The sequence below is a fragment of the Theropithecus gelada genome, chromosome 13 (assembly GCF_003255815.1).
Source record: "Theropithecus gelada isolate Dixy chromosome 13, Tgel_1.0, whole genome shotgun sequence".
Classification (NCBI taxonomy): Eukaryota; Metazoa; Chordata; class Mammalia; order Primates; family Cercopithecidae; genus Theropithecus; species Theropithecus gelada.
In genome coordinates this window covers 46,781,979-46,804,322 of record NC_037681.1, presented here as the reverse complement: position 1 = coordinate 46,804,322, position 22,344 = coordinate 46,781,979, and the positions used below count along the sequence as shown (strand labels likewise).

Genomic DNA, 22,344 nt, shown 5'->3' with positions numbered 1-22,344 from the left:
CTCTCGGCTCTGTCCACTGAAAAGGCCTAGAAACAACGGCCAATCCAAAACAATGAGCACCCAGCAGCCACAGTGTGGTTTCTAAATACCATTCCCTGGGCAGGCATGGTGGCTCATGCCTGTAATCCCAGCACTCTGGGAAGGAATCGCTTGAGCCTAGGAGTTTGAGACCAGCCTGGGCAACATGGCAAATCCCTGTCTCTACAAAAATTACAAAAATTAGCTGGCCATGGTGGCATGAGTCTTTGGTCCCAGCTACTTGGGAGGCAGAGGTGGGAGGATTGCTGAAGCCTGAGAGGCAGAGGTTGCAGTGAGCCAAGATCCCACCAATGCACTCCAGCCTGGGTGACAGAGTGAGACCATCTAAAAAAAAAAAAAATCCCTATTAAAAAGGACCAGGGGATCCTTGGAGAAATGACTGATTCCAGACTTGAGGCAGGTAAAGTATAATGTGTGCCTTGTACACCTGGTCATCCTGGAAAGCCAGGACGCTACTAAACAAAAAACTACTAGGGCTGGCCAAGCGCAGTGGCTCACACTTATAATCCCAGCACTTTGGGAGGCTGAGGTGGGGGGATCAGGAGGTCAGGAGATGGAGACCATCCTGGTCAATATGGTGAAACCCCATCTCTACTGAAAATACACAAAATTAGCCAGGTGTGGCAGTGCACACCTGTAGTCCCAGCTACTCGGGAGGCTGAGGCAGGGGAATTGCTTGAACCCGGGAGGCAGAGGTCTCAGTGAGCCGAGACCGCGCCACTGACCTCCAGCCTGGCAACAGAGCAAGACTCTGTCTCAAAAATAAATAAATACATAAACAAATAAATAAATAAATAACTACTAGGGCTGAGTCAAAAGGACCTAGAAGCCAATGTGAAGATTTCCACTAGCCAAAGATGGGAGAATTTGAGCTTCAGTAAGGATAATTACTTTTGTAAACTAAAATACATCGAATTTGTTTAAATTCATGCATTCATAATATTTTTTAAAAACTCATTGGTACCTTTGGAAGATGCTAGAGGACCAACCCATTATTTTGAAAGTTGGTCAATGAGAAAAAATAAGCATCTATCCTGCTTTTCGAATACAGACTATCTCAGGGTAACAAATTGCTGATGAAGGAAAGGTTTTCTTTTAATAAGTATTCTAACTGTTAAATAAAGACACAAGAATAGAATTTAACATATCACCATTTTGCAATTCCTAATACAGTTCATGGATCTTAGACAATGATTAGCAATGGTTGCTAACATCACAAAAAGAGAGACAATTTAACATTAGTTTATCCCGATGGAGGTACTACACAGTAGTGTACTTAGCAAAAATAAATTGGACCTGCACCTGATCAAGTTTCTAGACCTAACTGCCAGTTTATAATACAGGGGAGAGAGCAAAGCTATAAATTAGAGGAGACTTACAAGCTATATCCATAATCATACTCTACCACCTCCTAGCTATGGGATTTCTTCCCCCTCCTCCCTAGACTATCTCTAACGTGACTGGCTTAACCCAATGTTCTCAGGGGGCTCCTCCAGCTCTAAGGTTCTACGACAACGTTCTAGTCACCTGTGTGCATGAGCATTTCTTCTACTATCTGCGTGGCGGACTTCTGGGGCTGCTGAGAAATAGGCCCAACATTCTTCAGGAACCAGAAATCAGGTGCTGTCCAGGGAAGCCCCAGATGATGGGTGTGGATGATCCTGTCCACATCAAAGGCTCTGGCTATTAGATCCTTTGCCTCCTCTTCATTCATCAGCCAAATCTCCCGAAACTTCTCATCATCAATAAGAGCAAAATGCCTGTGAAGGAGAGTCACAGAGCATGGCCAGCTGACCCCAGGGCCTGGCCAGGGTCCCCTCAATTGGCAGCAGGGAAAGAACATGAAAAGGAGCTGTGCTAATTCCTGGGCGTGGCCCCATCCCTGGGCAGCTGATTCCCACTTACAGTAAACTGGAAGCCATCCCAACACATCTCAAGAAAAGGCAGGTGATACGCAAGTGAAGGACCAGGGGAACACACCACAAAGGGTTAACTAATGCCTGGTCCAACTCCAAAACAGCTGGCCATATCAAGTCCAACGAAATCACAGCCTGTACAAACTCCATCCCCGCCACCTCTATGCTAGGACAAGTGCCTTAGGACCAAGTCCTTAAGATACCGCATGGCTTTCTGTAGCTCCTTGAATTGCAACACAAGACGTTTGTAGTCCAAGGTTAGAGACTGGTTCTCCTCCTGAAACTGCTTTATTTGCTTGGCATATTTTGATCTCAGATTGTTAAGTATATCATGCAGGCTGGTTGAAAGAAAAAAAAAAGTTAGTCTGCAGCTGAATAGAAGGTCGGACGTATGTTGCTCTCATCCACCTGATTCAGCTCTACAACAAACTCAGGAGCAGATTTGTGGAAGAGCAGAAAACCCTCCCATATATTCCAAAACACAGATCCCATTTTGATCAACAAAAGGAAGGCAACAGGAGGTCATGCGACAGTCCAAAACGAAATGCATTGAAAACAATCCAGAGCCCATACCCACCAAGAGGCAGCCTCCTACTCAAGACTGAACAGAACCTTCTTCACAACACATCATTTGTCAGAATGCCCATACCCATACCTAGGGCCAGCCTCACATATTTAAATAATCTATCTCGGCCAGGTGCGGTGGTTCAAGCCTATAATCCCAGCACTTTGGGAGGCCAAGGCGGGCGAATCACGAGGTCAAGAGATCGAGACCGTCCTGGCTAACACAGTGAAAACCCATCTCTACTAAAAATAATAAAAAACAAAATTAGCCAGGTATAGTGTGGTGGCAGGCACCTGTAGTCCCAGCTACTCGGGAGGCTGAGGCAGGAGAACAGCGTGAACCCGGAAGACGGAGCTTGCAATGAGCTGAGATCGCGCCACTGCACTCCAGCCTGGGCGACAGAGCAAGACTCCGACTCAAAAAAATAAAAAATAGTAATAAATAAATAAATAATCTATCTCAACTATTTCATTGTCATGACTTAGATGTTTAATTCAATTACGAAGCAAGGAAAATTTAAAGAAAAAAATGCATATCGCAAAAGCCTATGATACATAAATCTTCCAGCCTCAAAGTGCTGATACCATTAACAGGTCCAGTAACTCATTCATTCATTCATTCACTCATTCACTTATCATTAAACAAGCATGAAATGCCACTTTCACGCAAGGATATGTTGAAAGACAAAGATGAATACAAAGATATGTTTCAATACTATCTTTGACAGGTACTATCAGTCTAGTCAAAAACAAAGACAAACGTTAATTACAGTACAGCATGGCAAGTGCTATAGGAGAGTTTTATGCAGGATGTCAGGGGAGCCCAGAGGTGAGGCATCTATCTTACCAAGGCTTGCAGGGGAGGGGATGGTCCAAAATTTCCAGAACAGCAAGAGGCAGTTAAAACCTGTCCAATAGCACTGTGAATCCAGGCATGGCACAGCTCACCATCTCACTGCTAACAGGAGCTCTGTGCATGGAAACTTGGCCCATAAAATATGCATGGCAGGCACAATTTTTAGACCCAGGTCCATACTTCAGACTTCAAACTGCTACAGAGGGGTCTCTTATCAGTGTCTCATTCACACAGTAACAGAGAAGTTGAAGGCCAACATATTTTAAGTTTAGAAATTCTAAAAATAAAATTTTCCATCTCCTAAGCATTATTCTGAAATGATCAAAATGCCTTTCAAATGCAAACATTCATCATTCATATTTTCATCAAGAAAATGCAAAAAAAAGTAGTTACCTTAGTCTCTGATAGAAAGAAACAGCTAACCCATTTTCTTAACTAAAGCATTCAAGGAGGCTTTCCAAGCACAGAAGTAAAAACAAGTAGTCATTCCAAAGTGGTTTTTTCCCAATGTCATGCGGTAAAGGAGTTCCTACGTGTCATCTAATTACAAAAGCTACCAAAACAAACTCCAGATGCATACTGAAGGTCCGGGCAAGATAGCAGGAGAGGAAGTCAACAGGGAAGAATGGTTGCAAGAGGAGGTTCAACAAAAAGTCCAGAGTCCTTAGTGCCTGGAAGCTAGAGATGCAGAGGAGTAAGGCTGGAGAACTGGAAACAGGGAGCAGAGGCAAGTCTGGTTTCAGAAACTGTGCCCTGGAAATGACAGGGCCTCTCCAAGCTGAACTGTTACCTTGGCAGTTCCAGGTAAATGAAAGGTGAGCTCAGGATTGGGGATATGAAGTTGGTAGTCATCAACAAAAAGGGGATATTCAAAACCATGAGATTGAGGTGTGTGGCAGATGAAATAAAAATTAAAAGCAATGGTAAGGCCTGGGTCTTCTAGATTACCTTATCTAGATACTCAAGACATATCAAGCAAGGAAAAGCAGAACCACCAAAGGAAACAAATAAATTAAGAAAGAAAAGCAAATATTTTAGGGTCACTTAAACCGAAGAAGAAAACCCAGTATCCAATCATAATAGGATGAGGCCTGAGGAGAAGTCACTACGTTTGGCTAGAAGGGCATCATTGGTATCCTACTTTGGGAAGTTTTTGTACAATCCTGGGGTCATAGGTTGCTATGGCTTGAATGTAACTCCTCCAAAATTCAGTGTTGTCAATGTGATAATATTAAGAGGTGAGGCCTTTAAGAGGTAATGAGGCCATGAGGGCTCCCCCGTCATGAATGGGATTATGGGATTAAGGCCCTTATAAAACAGGCCTCCCAAAGCCTTAGGCCAGCTTGCTCTCCCATTCTTCTGCTGAGTGAGGACACAGCGTCCCTCCCCTCTGAAAGATACAGCCCTCACTAGAAACTGAACCTGCCAGCCTTGATCTTGGCCTTCCCAGGCTCCAGAACTGTGAGAAATAAACTTTCGTCTTTGTAAATTATCCAGTCTCAGGTAGTCTGTTATAGCAGCACAAACAGATATGTCAAATTATGAAATGTTGGGTGGTGATGAGGAGGAAAGGAAAATGGCAATGAAAGCAAGAGATGAAAAGATGGTGCTTAGAAATGGCAGGGTCCGTTGAAGGGTTTTTCAGGCTGAGGGAAAGATGTCTGAGTTTGAAATAAGAGGGAAGATTCCACTCATCTCTCAGCCACACGCGTCAAACCCAAGCTCTGCCTCAAGCGCCTCCTCCCACCTCCCACCTTACCCATTCTCTACACCCACTGTGGGACTTTCTGAATCCTACCTCCTTGCCTTCAGACCAGCCATTCCCAGCTGCCAGCACTGTCCACCTGGAGTCTCCTCTTAACTGCCTTTTGCCAGTTCATGTCCCCACCCCCTCCAGTATTTCACTTCTTTGGGAAGCTTTCCCAGGTGCCTCCTCACTGTATTGATGTGTGCCTTTCTTGGATGTTCCCCTATCTAGTATGGGGCTTATATAGTGGGAATTTTTTCATAAATATTGTCCCCTGACTATTCTTGTTTCTCAGATAATCAGGCTTAAGATGCCATCCCATTTATTCAGTATCATTTTCTGTGATAAGTAACTACCAAAATGTCAACTGATGTTCGTCTATACATTCAACATGTGTCCAAAATGTATGTATTACCAACCCACAAGTGGAAGAATTCATAAATAATAATAGGCTATTTGGGGTTTGGAGGGAAATCCTCAATCTTGTCTCCTTCTACAAGCAAGAAATCTTATTCCATTCTGGTCCTCAGAGCCTAACACAGTGGTCTGAAACTTAGAATGCAATTCCTAAAGGAAGAAAGGCAGGAAGGATGGGACTAAGGAGACAAGGAAGAAGGGAAGATGTGTGAGAAATTTCAAGCAATAGGTACCTTTCAATGAGCCATGGTATCTCCACAAAAGCAAACTGGCACATGTCATGAGTACTTAGGTTGGTATTATTTGCAAGGGAAAAAGGCTGGAAGCAATCTACATGTCCATCATTAGACACTGGTCAAATAAATCATAGTGCATCTATACAGTGGGTCGTAGCAGCTTAACAAACGGTGAAAGCTCTCTATGAACTGGGATGGAAAGGTCTTCAAGATACACGGCAGTGTGTACAGACTGCCATCATTTGCGTAAAAGCAGATGGGGGATGAGAATATTTGTGTGGGCTTGTATATGCCTAATGAAATTCTGGAAGAGACAAACTGGTTACAGAGGTGGGAAAGAGGAACAAGATGAATGGGGATGGAAAATCTTTTGCTATGTTCTCGTTTCTTGGGGAGAGAAGGGGAACCACTTGAATGTATTAACTTCTCCAAAAAACTATTTTAATAAGTGTTGGTTATATTTTTAATGGTTTCTACCCCTTCAATAGAAAAAAGTACATATCCATCCCTATTCTCAGCACAGAAAGCCCAGAATAAAGACGCTCTGCATGCTAGCTTACCGATTGATCTTCCTCTTCTGCTGGGATTTAATCACTGTGCTTTCTTCATCTCTCTTCTTCAGCACCTGCAAGTTGTACTCTAATTTCTCTTGGTTTAGTTGATAAATTGCTTTCCTCTGCTGAAGCTGCTGCTCAAGAATCTAAAATTTAAAAAAAACTATATATATATCTATGTATATGTGTATATATACACACACACACACTAACTCTACACCTGCATCCTTAGTATTATATACACTAGCGTATTTAAAATGTCTTTTGGGGAACATGCTTTGTATAGGTAAATATTTACATAGACATACTTACATAGTCCTGCTTATGTATGTTTATTTACCTAACTATGCATCTCCATATTCAGATGTATTTATCTTTGTACCTACATTCATAAAGAATAAAGAGGTAAAAGTATTGGTAGAAGTTTATACTGGAAGTATACAAAAATAAACTTTCCTACATTTATAAGCTTATCTGCCCTGTGAATTATACCTAAAATTGTACACAAATAAAGGTATGCTCTGAAATACAAATATATATCTATTTTCACACACTAGTTGGCCCTAGCTTGTAGGCCTCTGATAAATTGTTCAAGTCATGTCAGAGGAACCTTAGGGACAAGTGCCTCAGCCTGCATTCTTAGAAAATCTATCATGAGAGTCAAGTTAAAGGTCAACCAGATAAAATACAAGTCAATGAACTGTAAACTAAAATCTGTGTACCTAACGCCTAAGAAAGATCACAGAGCTTTCAAGTCCAACTAACTCCGGTAACTTTCTCCAGACCCTTCAGAGATATGAGTAGCCCCGCTAAAAACACCATAGAAATAAATACGGCCACAAAAACTTGAAATTTCCCCCACTTTGACCTTCCAGGGTGGAAGTGTTAGTGTTTAGCAACCCAGGTTCATTTAAAAGGACAGACACAGTCATCCTTACTTTTTGGATTTCCATTAGCTGTATTCATTCATTCAGCAAATACTTATTGTGTGCCTAATCTGTGTCAGATACTTTTCGAGGTGCCGTTGTGAAAACACCAGTGAGAAAGGCATAGTCCTGACCCGTCTAGAACAGAGGCAGATAAACAAATGCTAGGGATAAGAGGCAAGATAGAGGGAAGCCCAGACCATCATGGGACCAATGAAAGGAGCACTGTCCTTGGTCTTGAGGGACCAGGGAAATCATCCCTGGAAGATGGTGTGTCTAGCTGAGACCTAGAGAATGTGCTGGAGTTACACAGGTGACACCGGAAGGGAGAGCACTCTAGAGAGAGGAAATAGCATATATGAGGCAAGGGGGGTAGGTGCTTTGGGAAAACCACAAGAAGTTTAGGATGTGAGGCACAAGGCAAGGAATGGTCAGAAATGAGGCTGACAGAGCAGCAGAGCCTTCCCAAGCTAGGAATTTAAAGCATTATCCTGAAGTCAAGGGAGGACCACTAAAAATGTTAAGCAGGGAAGGAAAATGGTTGGTCCAGTCACTGTAGAAAGATCACCCTGACAGGTTGTGAAAAAAAGATCAGAGAGAGGCAAGGCTGGAGGCTGGCATGCTCCTGCCTCTCCCGAGTGAAATGCAGGAATGGGGAAGGCAATCAAGTGGAATCAGAAACTCGATAAAACTGCCACGTGCGTGCTGTCTCCAGCCTCTGTCCCGTCTCCCTCTGTTAGGCTACAGACTCTGGCCCAGGAGTCAACAGAGGAAGTGATTCCAAGCAGCTATCACAGCCCACTCTGGGTCATACTCCAGGAGGGCTCCTGGCTAGGAGGTGACGCTCCATTGGGTCAGGAAGCACATCATTTCCACGGTTGCTGTGGAATCCGGTGATTCCCACACACATTGTCATGGGAGAATTAGTCAAGAATATTCTACATCACCACCGCAGGGATTTTTAAATCTCCATTATGAGATGAGTATTTGAATGTCTCCTTCAGAACAGAAGCCTGTAATATCTTTTAACAGATGGTGAATGAAGAACCATATGAGTCCCTGAGATCATAACTAATCCTACCTCTCAATTTCTCTACTTACTTATTTTTTATTTACCCTTTCTAGTTATACATTTTTCTTTGTAAAAACTCTTCCTGAGTGCAAAAGCAATATTTGCTCATTGTAGAAAATTTGGAAAGTACAGCAAATGAAAAAGAAGACATAGGAGAAAGAAGTTGCAAGGCTACCCAAAATTCCACCCCCAAAGGCAACTTCTGTTAATGCTGGCATGTGTCCCCCCAGTGTCCCTTACATAGTTGGAATCAAACTATGTCTACAATTTTATATCCTAATTTCCTCCCTTAATATCACAACAACAATTTTTCAGGTTAGCAAAGTTTTATTAACATCATTTTAATGGTACAGAATCCTTTTTTTTTTTTTTGAGGTAGAGTTTCGCTCACCCAGGCTGGAGTACAGTGGCATGATCTCGGCTCACTGCAACCTCCACTTTCCGCGTTCAAATGATTCTCCTGCCTCAGCCTCCCAAGTAGCTGGAATTACAGGCATGTGCCACCACCACGCCCGGCTAATTTTTGTATTTTTAGTAGAGATGGGGTTTCACCATGTTGGCCAGGCTTGTCTCAAACTCCCGACCTCAGGTGATCCGCCTGCCTCGACTTCCCAAAGCGCTGGGATTACAGGCTAGAATACTTTTATATACTATGCTGTTTTATCATATATGAAATATTTAATATGTTTACCATGTCATAATAATTTACCATTTCTCTACAGTTGTGTGTGTGTGTGTGTATATAGTTATATATACTTTTAATAATTTTCTTTACTATAAAATAATGCTGGGACAAATTATATATACAATTCTTGGGGTAATTTGTTTCCTTATGGTAGATTCGTAGAAGTGAAATGACTAAGTCAAAAGTTCTCAATAAGTTGCTTTCCAAAGAGCAATCTATGGTTTATGCTCCCACTGGCCATGGGTGCAAGTGCTCACCTCACCCCATTCTGTCAGCACTGAGCATCGTGCCAGGCAGACCCTGCGGCTCCAAGTGCAGGCCTGGCCCTTGGGTAGGGAACTTGGGGCAGGGCAGGGAGCTGCCAGAAGCTTCAACTACAACTACAAAGGACCCTTTCTGAGCCTATTTAAAATTTAATTTTGAAATGTCTGACTTGCACAGTATCCCCAAGGACCTATGGATGATGCCAACAGCACAGCCTCATTTCAATGGCAGTTATCCGGGTGGTCCCAGGCTGAGTTGCTTTGGGCCCTGTCCCCTTCTAGGGATGGCCCTGAGTGTCTCCTGGGAAAGGGATTCTCAGCAGCTCTTCTTGCAAAGGTGCAATGATTTATGCCTCCACTCCTCAAATGAAACCAGCTCTGCCACTTCAAATGTTACCAGCTGTGGTCATCGTGAGTGAGTCAGGAATCAGAACACAAACCAGACACAGGTAAACTGAACATAAGGGAGGCCATTGGTCTATGAGGCAGCTCAGCACAAAAGTCCAATAGAAAAGCTCCACATGGGATGTAACCATCTGAGAACAGATGAGCACTCACAGAGAAGGAGGGTCTTCGGAACTGCTCTCCACTTGGGATGATGAGGAATGGCTGTTCTGTCTTCCCAGGAACGGACCCTTGTGGAGGCCCTGAGACCTAGAGTGCCTGAATGTCTGCTCCGATGATTTCCAGGGAGCCCTCCTTCTTCTCGTGGCGTTGCAACAGTCCCCTATCTCTAAGACAGCATTTCCCAGACTTATTTGGCCAGAGGATTGTTTTTATATTTACAATACAAGAGCATGTGAACTATAAATGCAAAAGCTCTATCACATGCACGCTCATGTGAATTTCATTCTTAAAGGAAGGTTATTACATAATAATATGTATACGGATGGCTGGGCATGGTGGCTCATGCCTGTAATCCCAGCACTTTGGGAGACCAAGGAGGGAGGATTGCTTGAGGCCAGGAATTCGAGACCAGCCTGGGCAACAAAGTGAGAACTCATCTCCACACACACACAAAATTTTAATTAGCCAGGCAAGGTGGCATGTGCCTGTAGTCCCAGCTATTCGGGAGACTGAGGAGGGAGGTTTGCTTGAGCCTGCTGGGAAGTCGAGGCTGCAGTGAGCTGAGATCATGCCACTGCACTCCAGTCTGAGCAACAGAGGAAGACCCCGTCTCCAAAAAAAAAAAAAAAAAAAAAAGGGAAAAAAGTGGGGGGAGTGGGTGGGCAAAGAACATGAACAACATTTTTCAAAAGAAGGCATACATGCAGCCAACAAGCATATGACAAAATGCTCAACATCGCTAATCATTAGAGAAATGCAAATCAAAACCACAATGATATACCATCTCACACCAGTCAGAATGGCTATTATAAAAAAGTAAAAAAAAAAAAAAACCCCAGGACATGCTGGTGAGGTTGCAGAGAAAAAGTAACGCTTATACACAGCTGGAGGGAATGTAAATTAGTTCAGGTATTGTAGAAAGCAGTGTGGCAATTCCTCAAAGAACCTAAAACAAAGCTACCATTTGACCCAGCAATCCCATTATTGGATATATACCTAAAGGAGTATAAACGATTCTACCAAAAAGACACATGCATGCATACGTTCATTGCAGCCTGTTCACAATAGCAAAGACATGGAATCAACCTAGATGCCCATCAGCGGTAGACTGGGTTTTTAAAATGTGGTACATATACACCATGGAATATTATGCAGCCATAAAAAAAGAACAAGATCATATGGTTTGACATAAAGGTTTAAAAAAAAAAAAGAACAAGAGTATGTCCTTTGCAGCAAGATAACTGGAACTGGAGGCCATTATCCTAAGCAAACTAACATAGGAACAGAAAACCAAATACCACATGTTCTCACTATAAGTGGGACAAACGAGAACACATGGACACAAAGAGGGGAACAGTAGACACTGGGGCCTACTAGAGGGTGGAGGTTGGGAGCAGGGAGAGGATCAAAAAACTACCTAGCGAGTACTATGCTTATTACCGGGTAATGAAATAATTTGTACAGCAAACCCCTGTGACATGCAGTTTACCCATATAACAAACCTGCACATGTACCCTGAACCCAAAATAAAAGTTAAAAATACCTGTAATTGATTTTGCTAAAGGTCTGTGCTTATTATTCAATTATCCAAAGATATTTTGCAAAGTTGCAGTTCATGTTCCCAAGACTAATGGCAAAACATGATGTTTGTGTTTTATGAGTCATCTATAAAGATTACAATCTAACCTGCCACAAAAGTCTTTGTATGGTAAAGGCAGCATAAGTTTTGATAGCACCTTCCCCGCTTTGTCCTGGAGCAGCACAAGCTTCTCCACAGCTGCTTTTGGGGGTCATCTCTTGCCCACGGGCTCAGGAAAAGGGGCTGCCACCAATGTGCCAGCAGGATGGAAATTTAAAACAGCCTTTCCCTCTGGCCTTCTCTGCTGACTCCAGAGACTCCACTGGGCCTATTTACCCCAATCTCGACCCTAAGCTGGGCCTGCAGGATCCCATGTTGGAACCTGAAGACTGGCAATGTCATCTCAGGCCACACTCTTGCTCCCCCTTTCTGCCCCATCTCCTTCTCTTTGACACTATTTGTGTAGCTTGTTTTCTGTTTTTTGTTGTTGTTGTTGTTGTTTTGTTGCTTTGTTTTGTTCTGTTTTGAGATGGAGTCTCGCTCTGTTGCCCAGGCTGGAGTGCAGTGGTGCAATCTTGGCTCACTGTGAGCTCCGCCTCCCGGGTTCATGCCATTCTCCTGCCTCAGCGCCCGAGTAGCTCAGACTACAGGCATGTGCCACCACGTCCAGCTAATTTTTTGTATTTTTAGTAGAGACAGGGTTTCACCATGTTAGCCAGGATGATCCTGATCTCCTGATCTCATGATCCACCCACCTCAGCCTCCCAAAGTGCTGGGATTACAGGCATGAGCCACCGTGCCGGGCCATAGCTTGCTTTCTTCCTTAATAGATTATAAGTTCCTTGAGGGCAGGGGCTGTACTTTGCTAATCTCTGTGCTTTGCACAATGTAAATTAATATAGTGTAAATAAATAACATATTTAATTTGGGGGGATTAATATTCTAGTATTAAAGGTAGCAACCTCTAAATTTGAGCTGAACATCTTACAATCCTAAATGAGTGTAAAAGGCCTACAGATAAAAACATTTGTTTCCTGCATCAAGAATTAAATGTTTCTAGCAGTTTTCTTTTAGGGTGGTGGGCAGGGGTAGGGAGTTTCCACCTAAGCACACAATGTTTACAGGCTTCTCTTTGCTCTCCTATTAATAACATGACCTTTACTGGCAGTAAGCACATGAACAGTAAGACTTCTTTTTACTTTGTACTTCACCCATCATCCAAGTCTATGTGTACTGTATCCTTCCCATTTTTGTGGTTTGCAAGAATTTTAGTTCCATATTTTAGAATTGATAGAGTGCTATGCATTAGTTGGGAAGAGCAAATTTAACATTGAACTGCGTGTTACATCTTCTTAAAAAAATCAGTGCCATTTGGCTTGAATGTCTAGTGAAAGTACACTTAAGAGTCACTATGATAAAGTTCAACCTACCAAAACATTCCACATGTTGCCATATGGGTAGTCCCTGATTTGATGATTTTTCCCCCCAGTTACAGTGTGGAAAGTGGTGTAGGTAGCCTCGGTTTCCATCTGACACAGGAAAGAACTATGATGCAAAGGCACCGTGCCCCTTTCTGCCTGAAATGTCTCCATCTGCGCACATGCCACCGTCAGTCAACCTGGACAGGGACAGCCAGCAGAGCCAGGTCTCCCGGTCTCCCTGCCTCCCTGCCCCCTACTTCTCTGATCTTACTCTACCTCCTACACTCACCTCAGGATCTCCCCATGTCCCAGAATTTTTTGCTTCATTAAAGTATTTGGACATTGGGTTAAGAACATGAAACTCCAGATATCTCACTGAGGCTAGCAGTACGTAGTTTTGTCACATAAATTATCACAGAACCAAGATAAATTCAGAAAGTTTAACAAGAGCCATTTTCAGTAAAATTATATCAATGTACAGCCCACAGAAAGAGTGCCATTGTATTACAGACTTGTAGTATTCTGTCAGTAACTCTCATATCTGTGACATTAATATGAGAAGGACCTGGGAAAATTCTCAAGACTAGTAAATATATTTGTAACCTAATGGGGTTTTTGATTTAACTTCATGATATCAAGTGATAGGAAAAGAACTGAAACTCTAACAAAAGCTATGTGGAAAAGCTTTCATCTAACACCTTTTTCTACACAGAGACTGAAATGAATAGACCATACTTGAATATTAAGATGCAATTACATTACATGTACATGTAATTAGAGATACATTTTTTTAACTGGTATTGAAACTGCCTAGGGGCTTGGAAAAAACTTTAGAAACCAAAAATAACCTCCTACTACTGCAGGAATCCTTCTTCAACACCAAAGACAGACACAGTCATTCAGCCATTGCATATTTTGAGATAAAGCCATCTTTGTTTTGTGGAACGCCCTTCTGAATATTGGACAGTTCTAACTCTTAGAAGCTTCTTTCTGATAGTCAGAATTTGCCTCACTGAAATTTCCAACCATCAGTCAAGGGACTGTTCAAAATAAGGGAAGAATATAGGCTTTTCTTTTGAGCCAGACAGAACTGGATTTGAATCCAGGGTTTATTGTGTACTAGATATACAGCTTTGTCTCTAAGCTTCAGATTTCTGATGTATAAAATGCTGTTGGTGATAAGATTAGAGTTCATTAAAGTATCTGGAATATGGGAGAGACTCACTTGATGGCTGCCATTATTAGCAGTAGCTGTCCTAGCTTTGGCTCTTGGACATAACCAACTTGCCCTAGGGACATTTTTCCTTTGCTAGAAGAAAATGGCTTCCAGACCTCTGTAGTATCTTGGCAGTTTTTCTTTCTTTCTCTTCCTTTCTTTTCTTTTTTCTTTTCTTTTTTTCTTTTCTTTTCTCCTTCCTTCCTTCCCTCCCTCTCCTCTTTCTTTCTTTTTCTTTCTTTTTCCTTTCTTTCTTTTCCTTTTTTTCCTCTCTTACTTTCTCTCTCCCTTTCTCTTTCTTTCTTTCTGACAAAGTCTTGCTCTGTTGCCCAGGTTGGAGTGCAGTGGTGTGATCACAGCTCACTACAGCCTTAAACTCCTGGGCTCAAATGACCCTCCAACCTCAGCCTCCTGAGTAGCTGGGACTACAGGTGTGTGCTACCAGGCTCAGCTAATTTCTTTTTATTTTTTGCCGAGACACAGTTTCACTATGTTGCCCAGGCTCGTCTCGAACTCCAGGTCTCAAGTGATCCTCCCTCCTCGGCCTCCCAAAGTGCTGCGATTACAAGTGTAAGCCACCATGCTCAGCTCACCTCCACTGGTTTCTTAAAGAAAGCATCTCTCTGCATATATCCTGTACATGAGCTCCTTCAGATATGAATATTTAAAAGAAGGCAGATGATTAATAAATACGTGCTGAAGGGACTACCTCTAGAATATCACAGGTAGTTGCTAAATAGGAAACATTCACAGGTGTTGGCCATCTGCTCCGCCACCCAGGCACCCTAGTGAGGACCAGCTGCTGCACCTGCACATCCTGCTCCAGCTTGATCTTGATCGTGTTGTATTCTTCACAATCCCAGATCCTCTGCCTGTTCAGCTGCTTCTCATAGTCCTCCACTTTTTTCATGTGGTTGGTAAGATACTCCAGCTAAAGGCACAGGAAGACAGGAGAAAAGTCAGGGACCATCCTTGCCCCACCTCAATCCTTTGGATGGCCTGACCAGCATGACACAGGGGAGACTTTGGAAGTTTCATGGCTCCACGGGGAGTCTGGTGGCTTTCCGAAGTCCTGAATACCCAAGGCTTTTAGGACTTGGCTCATATTGCCTAATGGAGTCATTACTCCAGAAACTCTAAGAGGAATGCTCCATTATGAAATTAAGCTCATCTCCTTGAAGTCTAAATATTTGAAAAAAAGACAAGAAATTATGCACAGACCCTGAAATCAGATGTTTATATTTCTGAAAAGTCTATTGGATCTTGGTCGAGTCACTTCTTTGTTCTTTACAACTCTGAAATAAAGTGATAATAAACACCCCTTAAAAATGTGTCTTAAAACACCTTGGGCCACGAATACTCACAGCTGGGTGAGATACCCAGTAAACAAAGGGGAAAGTGACGGGACCATGGAAAACACGGCAAGCTGCCCAGGTGGTACTCACCACCACCAAAGAGACAATCCCCATCTGCAAGGCCACACTGATTAGCTAGGAAGTGCAGTAATGAACGCAGTAGTATTTAGCCACAGCAATTCGACTCAAGACACAAAAAGGTGGCCAGGCGTGGAGGCTCACGCCTATAATCCCAACACTTTGGGAGGCCAAGGCGAGTGGATCACGAGGTCAGGAGATTGAGACCATCCTGGTCAACATGGTAAAACTCATCTCTACTAAAAATACAAAAATTAGCATGGTGGCATACGCCTGTAATCCCAGCTACTTGGGAGGCTAAGGCAGGAGAATCACTTGAACCAGGGAGTCAGAGGTTGCGGTGAGCCAAGATCGCGCCACAGCATTCCAGCCTGGCGACAGAAGCGACACTCCATCTCAAAGAAAAAAAAAAAAAAGGCCAGGCACAGTGGCTCAAGCCTGTAATCGCAGCACTTTGGGAGGCCGAGACGGGTGGATCACGAGGTCAGGAGATCGAGACCATCCTGTCTAACACGGTGAAACTCCGTCTCTACTAAAAAATACAAAAAACTAGCTGGGCAAGGTGGTGGGCACCTGTAGTCCCAGCTACTCGGGAGGCTGGGGCAGGAGAATGGCATAAACCCGGGAGGTGGAGCTTGCAGTGAGCTGAGATCAGGTCACTGCACTCCAGCCTGGGTGACAGAGCAAGACTCTATCTCAAAAAAAAAAAAAAAAAAAAAAATACAGAAAGGCTAGCGAATTCAGTCACAATAGAAACCACCCAGATCCCACAGATCACCCTTGACAGCCTCCACCCTTTACCTCTTTGGCATTATGAGCCTGAAGGGCCCGCTCCCATTTCTTCTTATTACTGGCCAGTAGCTCTTGGCGTTCCACCTCAAATGCTTTCTATGACCAAGAAGGAAAAAGACTCTTGCATCTGTTTTGATTGGGCAGGTCCTACCAGTGTCAAAGAACTTTTAGGTAACTGTATGAATGCTGTACCAACAACCACACAGTAAAAGTCAATTTCAAATGCAGACTTGCCAAGTTTCATGAGACCAAATGGCTATGGAAGGAGCTGCATGGAAATTAGCTGTTATGAAGACAATATCCGAATGCAGACAGGAGATGTTTCAACAGTCCCGTGGCTTGGGAGGGAACTGGAGGAAGGCCAGTGCCCCTGTTGTCAGTCACACGGCAGGCCCCGGTGTGTAATTCAACTGACTACCGTTGATGCGTTGCCATGGTTGGGGTTCCCATGAAGCAAAGGCAGCATGAAGCTCACAAGGGGTAGGTTTGGGAATGCAGAAATAAGTCTCCAACAACCCAGAGAGAGAGGGGCCTCCAACCTCTTGGCTCTCTTCCATCTTGGAAAGGGCTAAATCTCAATCTCAATCTTGAACATTTCATTCAAATTCAAAATACTGATTCCTGAATCCTATGCAGCACTCCCCTTTGCCACTGTCTGCCCCAATTGCCATAAAGAAACAAAGAAATGCCTCGTATAGGGTTTATGCTTATGGAGTGCTAATCCCCCTTTTTTATTCCCCAACCCCTTGCTCGTCTTATTTTCTTTCAAAACACTTATGACCACCTGTGAAATAATATATTTAGTAACTTGTTTATTGTCTAGCTGCCTCCTACTAGAATACAGGCTCTACCAGGAACTTTGTTTTGTTCACAGCTGCATCCCTAGCCCCCTGGAACAGTGCCCAGCATATAGTAGACACTTGATATGTACTTGTCAAATGAATGAATGAGTAAATAAATTAATAAAACCTGAGAGCAGAAACAGAAATCAGAGGAAGACAGAGAAGTCATCTAGGGCCCTCCTTAGATCATTAGGACAGACCTAGACCTCCTCCCAGGGGCCCCCCAAGAGCAGAAACCAGGTCCTTTCACACCGTTACCTCAATGTTATAGAGCTCCTCACGAAAGGTTTTCATCACATTCTTCACCTGTTCTTCCATCCGCTCCAGAAGCAGGCAGATGTCATCTGACTGTTTCTTCAAATCCTTCACATACTGGTCATCCTTTGTTTTTAACTCCTAGAAAAAAGCATGGAAAAGGCTGGCCACAAACTGTCAGGAGCAGAAGGTGCCAAGCACTATCTCTAGACCCCTCTCACCAGAATCTGTCAACGCTAGGACATGAAACTGTACAAAGAGGGCTGGGCACAGTGGCTCACACCTATAATCTCAGCACTTTGGGAGGCTGAGGCAGGTGTTTCGGCTCAGGAGACCAGCCTGGGTAGTATGGCAAAACTCTGTCTCTATAAAAAAATACAAAATTAGCCAGATGTGGTGATGCACGCCTGTGGTCCCAGCTACTCGGGAGGCTGAGGTGGGAGGATCTCTTGAGCCCAGAAGGTGGAGGCTACAGTGAGCCATGATTGCACCACTGCACTCCAGCCTGGGAGATGGAGTAAGACCCTGTCTCAATAATAATAATAATAATAATAATAATAATAATAAACTGTACAAAGAGAAAGTGGCTTCAGAAGAGTCTTAGAAGGCCTGAGATAAAGCACAGTAGATGGAGTGGAATGGGCTGTGCCCAACGCAAAGCTCTTAACAAGCACCCAGGACCAAACCCCTCAATGTTATCACCTGCTGCAAATCTCCCTGCAAGCTCCCAGAAAACCTAGATTGTCCCAGCTGAGCAATTAATGTCCAGGTTCCAACACAGGAAAGTATCTACTGCAGACTAAGTTGCATTCTTCAACTAAGGACTAAACTCTGGAACAGCATTTGCTGTAAAAATACTACAGTCATGCGCCACGTAACAACATTTCAGTCAATGATGGACCACATATATGACAGTGGTCCCATAGGATTATAATATGGTATTTCTACTGTGCCTTTTCTGTTTAGATGCACAAATACTTAGCACTGCATTACAGTTGCTTACAGTATTCAGTACAGTAACATTCGAGACAGGTTTGTAGCCTGGGAGCAATAAGTTATATCATATACCCTAGGTGTGTAGTAGGTTATACCATCTAGGTTTGTGTAAGCACGTTATGATGTTCTCACAACAATGAAATCACCTAACAATGCATTTCTCAGAGTATATCCCCATCATTAAGTGACGCATGACTATATTTCTATTAGATAGCTAATAATTCTACAATTATGACAAAGCTTTTACTTCTAATTAAAAGTTTATCACTTGAAAAGACATCAAAGTTGGAAGTTAAAATTATCTCTGTTCACAGATGACATGATCTTATATGCAGAAAAACTAAAGATTTCACACACACGAAAACCTGTTAGAACTTAAACAAATTCAGCAAAGTTGCAGGACATAAAATCAAAATTTACACTATTCACAATAGCCAAGAATTGGAATCAACCTAAGTGTCCATCAGCAGATGAATAGATAAAGCAAATGTGGTACATAGACACAATGGAGTACTATTCAGCCATAAAAGAGAATGAGATCCTGTCATTTACAAAAACGTGGATGGAATTGAAAGGCATTGTGTTAAATGAAATAAGCCACGCACAAAAATTCAAACTTTGCATGTTCTCACTTGTTTGTGGGAGCTAAAAATTAAAACAATTGAACTCGTGGAGATAGAAAGTAGAATGACAGTTACCAGAGACTGAGAAGTGTAGTGTGGGGGGTCGGGGAGGAATGGGGATGGTTAATAGGTACAAAAATATAGTTAGAATGAATAAGATCTACTATTTGACAGCACAACAGGGTGACTAAGAACAGCTAGATTTATTGTTCCTTTTAAAATAACTAAAAGAGTATAACTGGAATGTTTGTAACACAAAGAAATGATACATGCTTGAAGTGATGGATACCCCATTTACCCCAATGTGATTATCACACATTGTATGGCTGTATCAAAATATCTTATGTACCCCATAAATATATACACCTACCCATAAAGTTTTTTAATTTTAAATTTAAAAAAAAGGTCAGATGTGGTGGCTCACACCTGTAATCCCAACACTTTGGAAGGTGGAGGTGGGTGGGTAATTTGAGGTCAGGAGTTTGAGACCAACCTTGGCAACATGGTGAAACCCCATCTCTACTAAAAGCACAAATCCCAGCTACTTGGGAGGCTGAGGCAGGAGGATCATGTGAGCCCAGGAGGTGGAGGTTGTAGTGAGCCAAGATCAGTCTACTGCACTCCAGCCTGGGCAACAGAGTGAGACTCTGTCTCAAAAAAATTAAATTAAAAGTTTAAAAAATTTTTAATCAGTTGCATTCTTATATGCAAATAATGACCAATCCAAAATGGAAATTAAGAAAATAATCTATTTACCATAGCACCAAAAAGAATGAAATACTTATGAATAAACTTAACCAAGTAGGCCTTGTACACTGAAAACTGTAAAACATTACTAAAAGAAATCAAAGAAGACATAAACAAATGGAAGATATCCTGTGCTTATGAATTGGATGACTCAATACTGTTAAAATGTCCACACTATACAAAATAATCTACAGATTCAATGCAATCCTTATCAAAATCCCAACATTATTTTTTGTGGAAATAGGAAAACCATCCTAAAATTCGTAAAATTCAGAATCTCAAGGGACTCCAAATAGCCAAAATAATCTTGAAAAAGAACAAAGTTGGAGGCCCCACATTCCCTGATTTCAAAATATACTACAGACTGGGTGCAGTGGCTCATATCTGTAATCTCAGCACTTTGGGAGGCTGAGGTAGGTGGGTCACCTAGGTCAGGAGTTCCAGACTAGCCTGACCAACATTGTGAAACTCCGTCTCTACTAAAAATGCAAAAATTAGCCAGGCATGGTGGCACACGCCTGTAGTCTCAGCTACTCAGGAGGCTGAGGCAGAAGAATTGCTTGAACCCTAGAGACAGAGGTTGCAGTGAGCCGAGATCACACCACTGCACTCCAGCATGAGCGACAGCACTCTGTCTCTAAAAAAACTACAAAGAGCAACAGTAATTAAAAGAGTGTGGTACTGACATAAAAATAGATATATAGACCAAGGGAACTAGAGAGTCCAGAAATAAACTCCTACATATATGACCAAATGGCTTTTGACAAGGGTCAAAATGGTAAATGAATGATATACAAACCCCTGCATCTATGGTCAAATGACTTTTGACAAGACTATACAGTGGTGAGAGGATAGTCTCTTCAACAAATGATATTGAGAAAACTGGATATTCACAGGCAAAAGAATGAAGTTGGGCCCTTACCTTATACCATATACAAAAATAACTCAACATTGATTAAAGACCTAAAACTATTAAACTCCTGGAAGAAAATGTAGGAGACAAGCTTCTACACATTGGATTTGGCAATAATTTCTTGGATATAACACCAAAAGCCCAGGCAACAAAATCAAAAATAGACAAATGGGGCTGCACCAAACTCAGAAATGTTTGCACATCAAAAAAAAAAAAAAAATCAAGAATAAGAAGGCAATATATGGAACAGGAAATCATAATTGAAAATCATATATCTGATAAGGGGTTAATGTCCGAAATACATAAGGAACTTCTGTAACTCAAAAACAACCCAAATTAAAAATAAGCAAAGGATTTAAATAGACATTTCTCCAAAGATGATACACGAATGGCCAAGAAACACATGAAAAAGATGCACAACATCTCTAATCATTAGCGAAATGTAAATCCAAACCACAAGGAGATATCACTTCACACTATCAACACAGAAACTATCACAAAAAACAGGATGTAAGTGTTGGTGAGAATACAGAGAAGTTAGAACCCTTGTGTACTGTTAGTGGGAATGTAAAATGGTGCAGTCATTATAAAAAACAGTATGGAGGTTCCTAAGAAAATTAAAAATAGAATTACCATATGACCATATTACCATATTACCATAATTACCATATTACCAAAAGTACTATCCTACTTTTTTTTTTTTTTTTTTTTTTTTTTTTTTTTTTTTTTTTTTTTTTTTGAGACGGAGTCTCGCTCTGTCGCCCAGGCTGGAGTGCAATGGCGCGATCTCAGCTCACTGCAAGCTCCGCCTCCCGGGTTCACGCCATTCTCCTGCCTCAGCCTCCCCTGTAGCTGGGACTACAGGCGCCCACAACCGCGCCTGGCTAATTTTTTGTATTTTTAGTAGAGACGGGGTTTCACCGTGGTCTCAATCTCCTGACCTTGTGATCCGCCCGCCTTGGCCTCCCAAAGTGCTGGGATTACAGGCGTGAGCCACCGCGCCCGGCCTAGTACTATCCTACTTTTAAGTGTACATCCAAATAATTCAAAGAAGGATCTCAAAGAGATACGTGTATACCCATATTCACAGCAGTATTACTCACGATAGCCAAAAGGTGAAATCCAACCCAAATGTCCATTCACAGGAGAATGTATAAAACAAGATGTGGTATACATATGCAATGAAATACTATGCAGCCTTAAAAAAGTAGGCAGTCCTGTCACGTGCTACAATGAAGTCCATCACACTAAGCCAAATATGCTAGTCACAAAAGGACAAATGCTGTATGATTTCACTCACAGGAAGTATCTAATAGAGTGGTCAAAAATCACAGAAACGGAAAGTAGAAAGGTGATTACCAAGGGCTAGGGGGAAGGGGAAGAGGGAATTGGTATCTAAGGGGCATGTTGCAAGATGAAAAGTTCTTAGAGATCTGCTGCATCTGAATGCTGTATACTTAACATGACTGAACTATAGTTTTTTGTTTTTTGTTTTGAGACGGAGTCTCACTCGCTTTGTCGACCAGGCTGGAGTGCAGTGGCGTGATCTCGGCTCACTGCAACCTTTGTCTCCCATGTTCAGGTGACCCTCCTGCCTCAGCCTCCCGAGTAGCTGAGATTACAGGTGTGTGCCACCACACCCGGCTAATTTTTATACTTTTAGTAGAGATGGGGTTTCACCACGT

General features: G+C 42.4%; 1 protein-coding gene across 1 annotated transcript in view; it reads right to left on the bottom strand.

The window, feature by feature from the left end:
- DRC1 (dynein regulatory complex subunit 1) overlaps positions 1–22,344 on the bottom strand; it is a 55,457-nt gene that overhangs the window by 9,582 nt on the left and 23,531 nt on the right. The window contains exons 5-10 of the mRNA XM_025354179.1: positions 17,384–17,521; positions 16,293–16,379; positions 14,867–14,989; positions 6,336–6,475; positions 2,159–2,293; positions 1,567–1,799 (exon numbers count right to left, since the gene is read on the bottom strand). Of these exons, the coding sequence (XP_025209964.1) occupies positions 1,567–1,799; positions 2,159–2,293; positions 6,336–6,475; positions 14,867–14,989; positions 16,293–16,379; positions 17,384–17,521 (856 nt within the window). The remainder of the gene's footprint in view (positions 1–1,566; positions 1,800–2,158; positions 2,294–6,335; positions 6,476–14,866; positions 14,990–16,292; positions 16,380–17,383; positions 17,522–22,344) is intronic.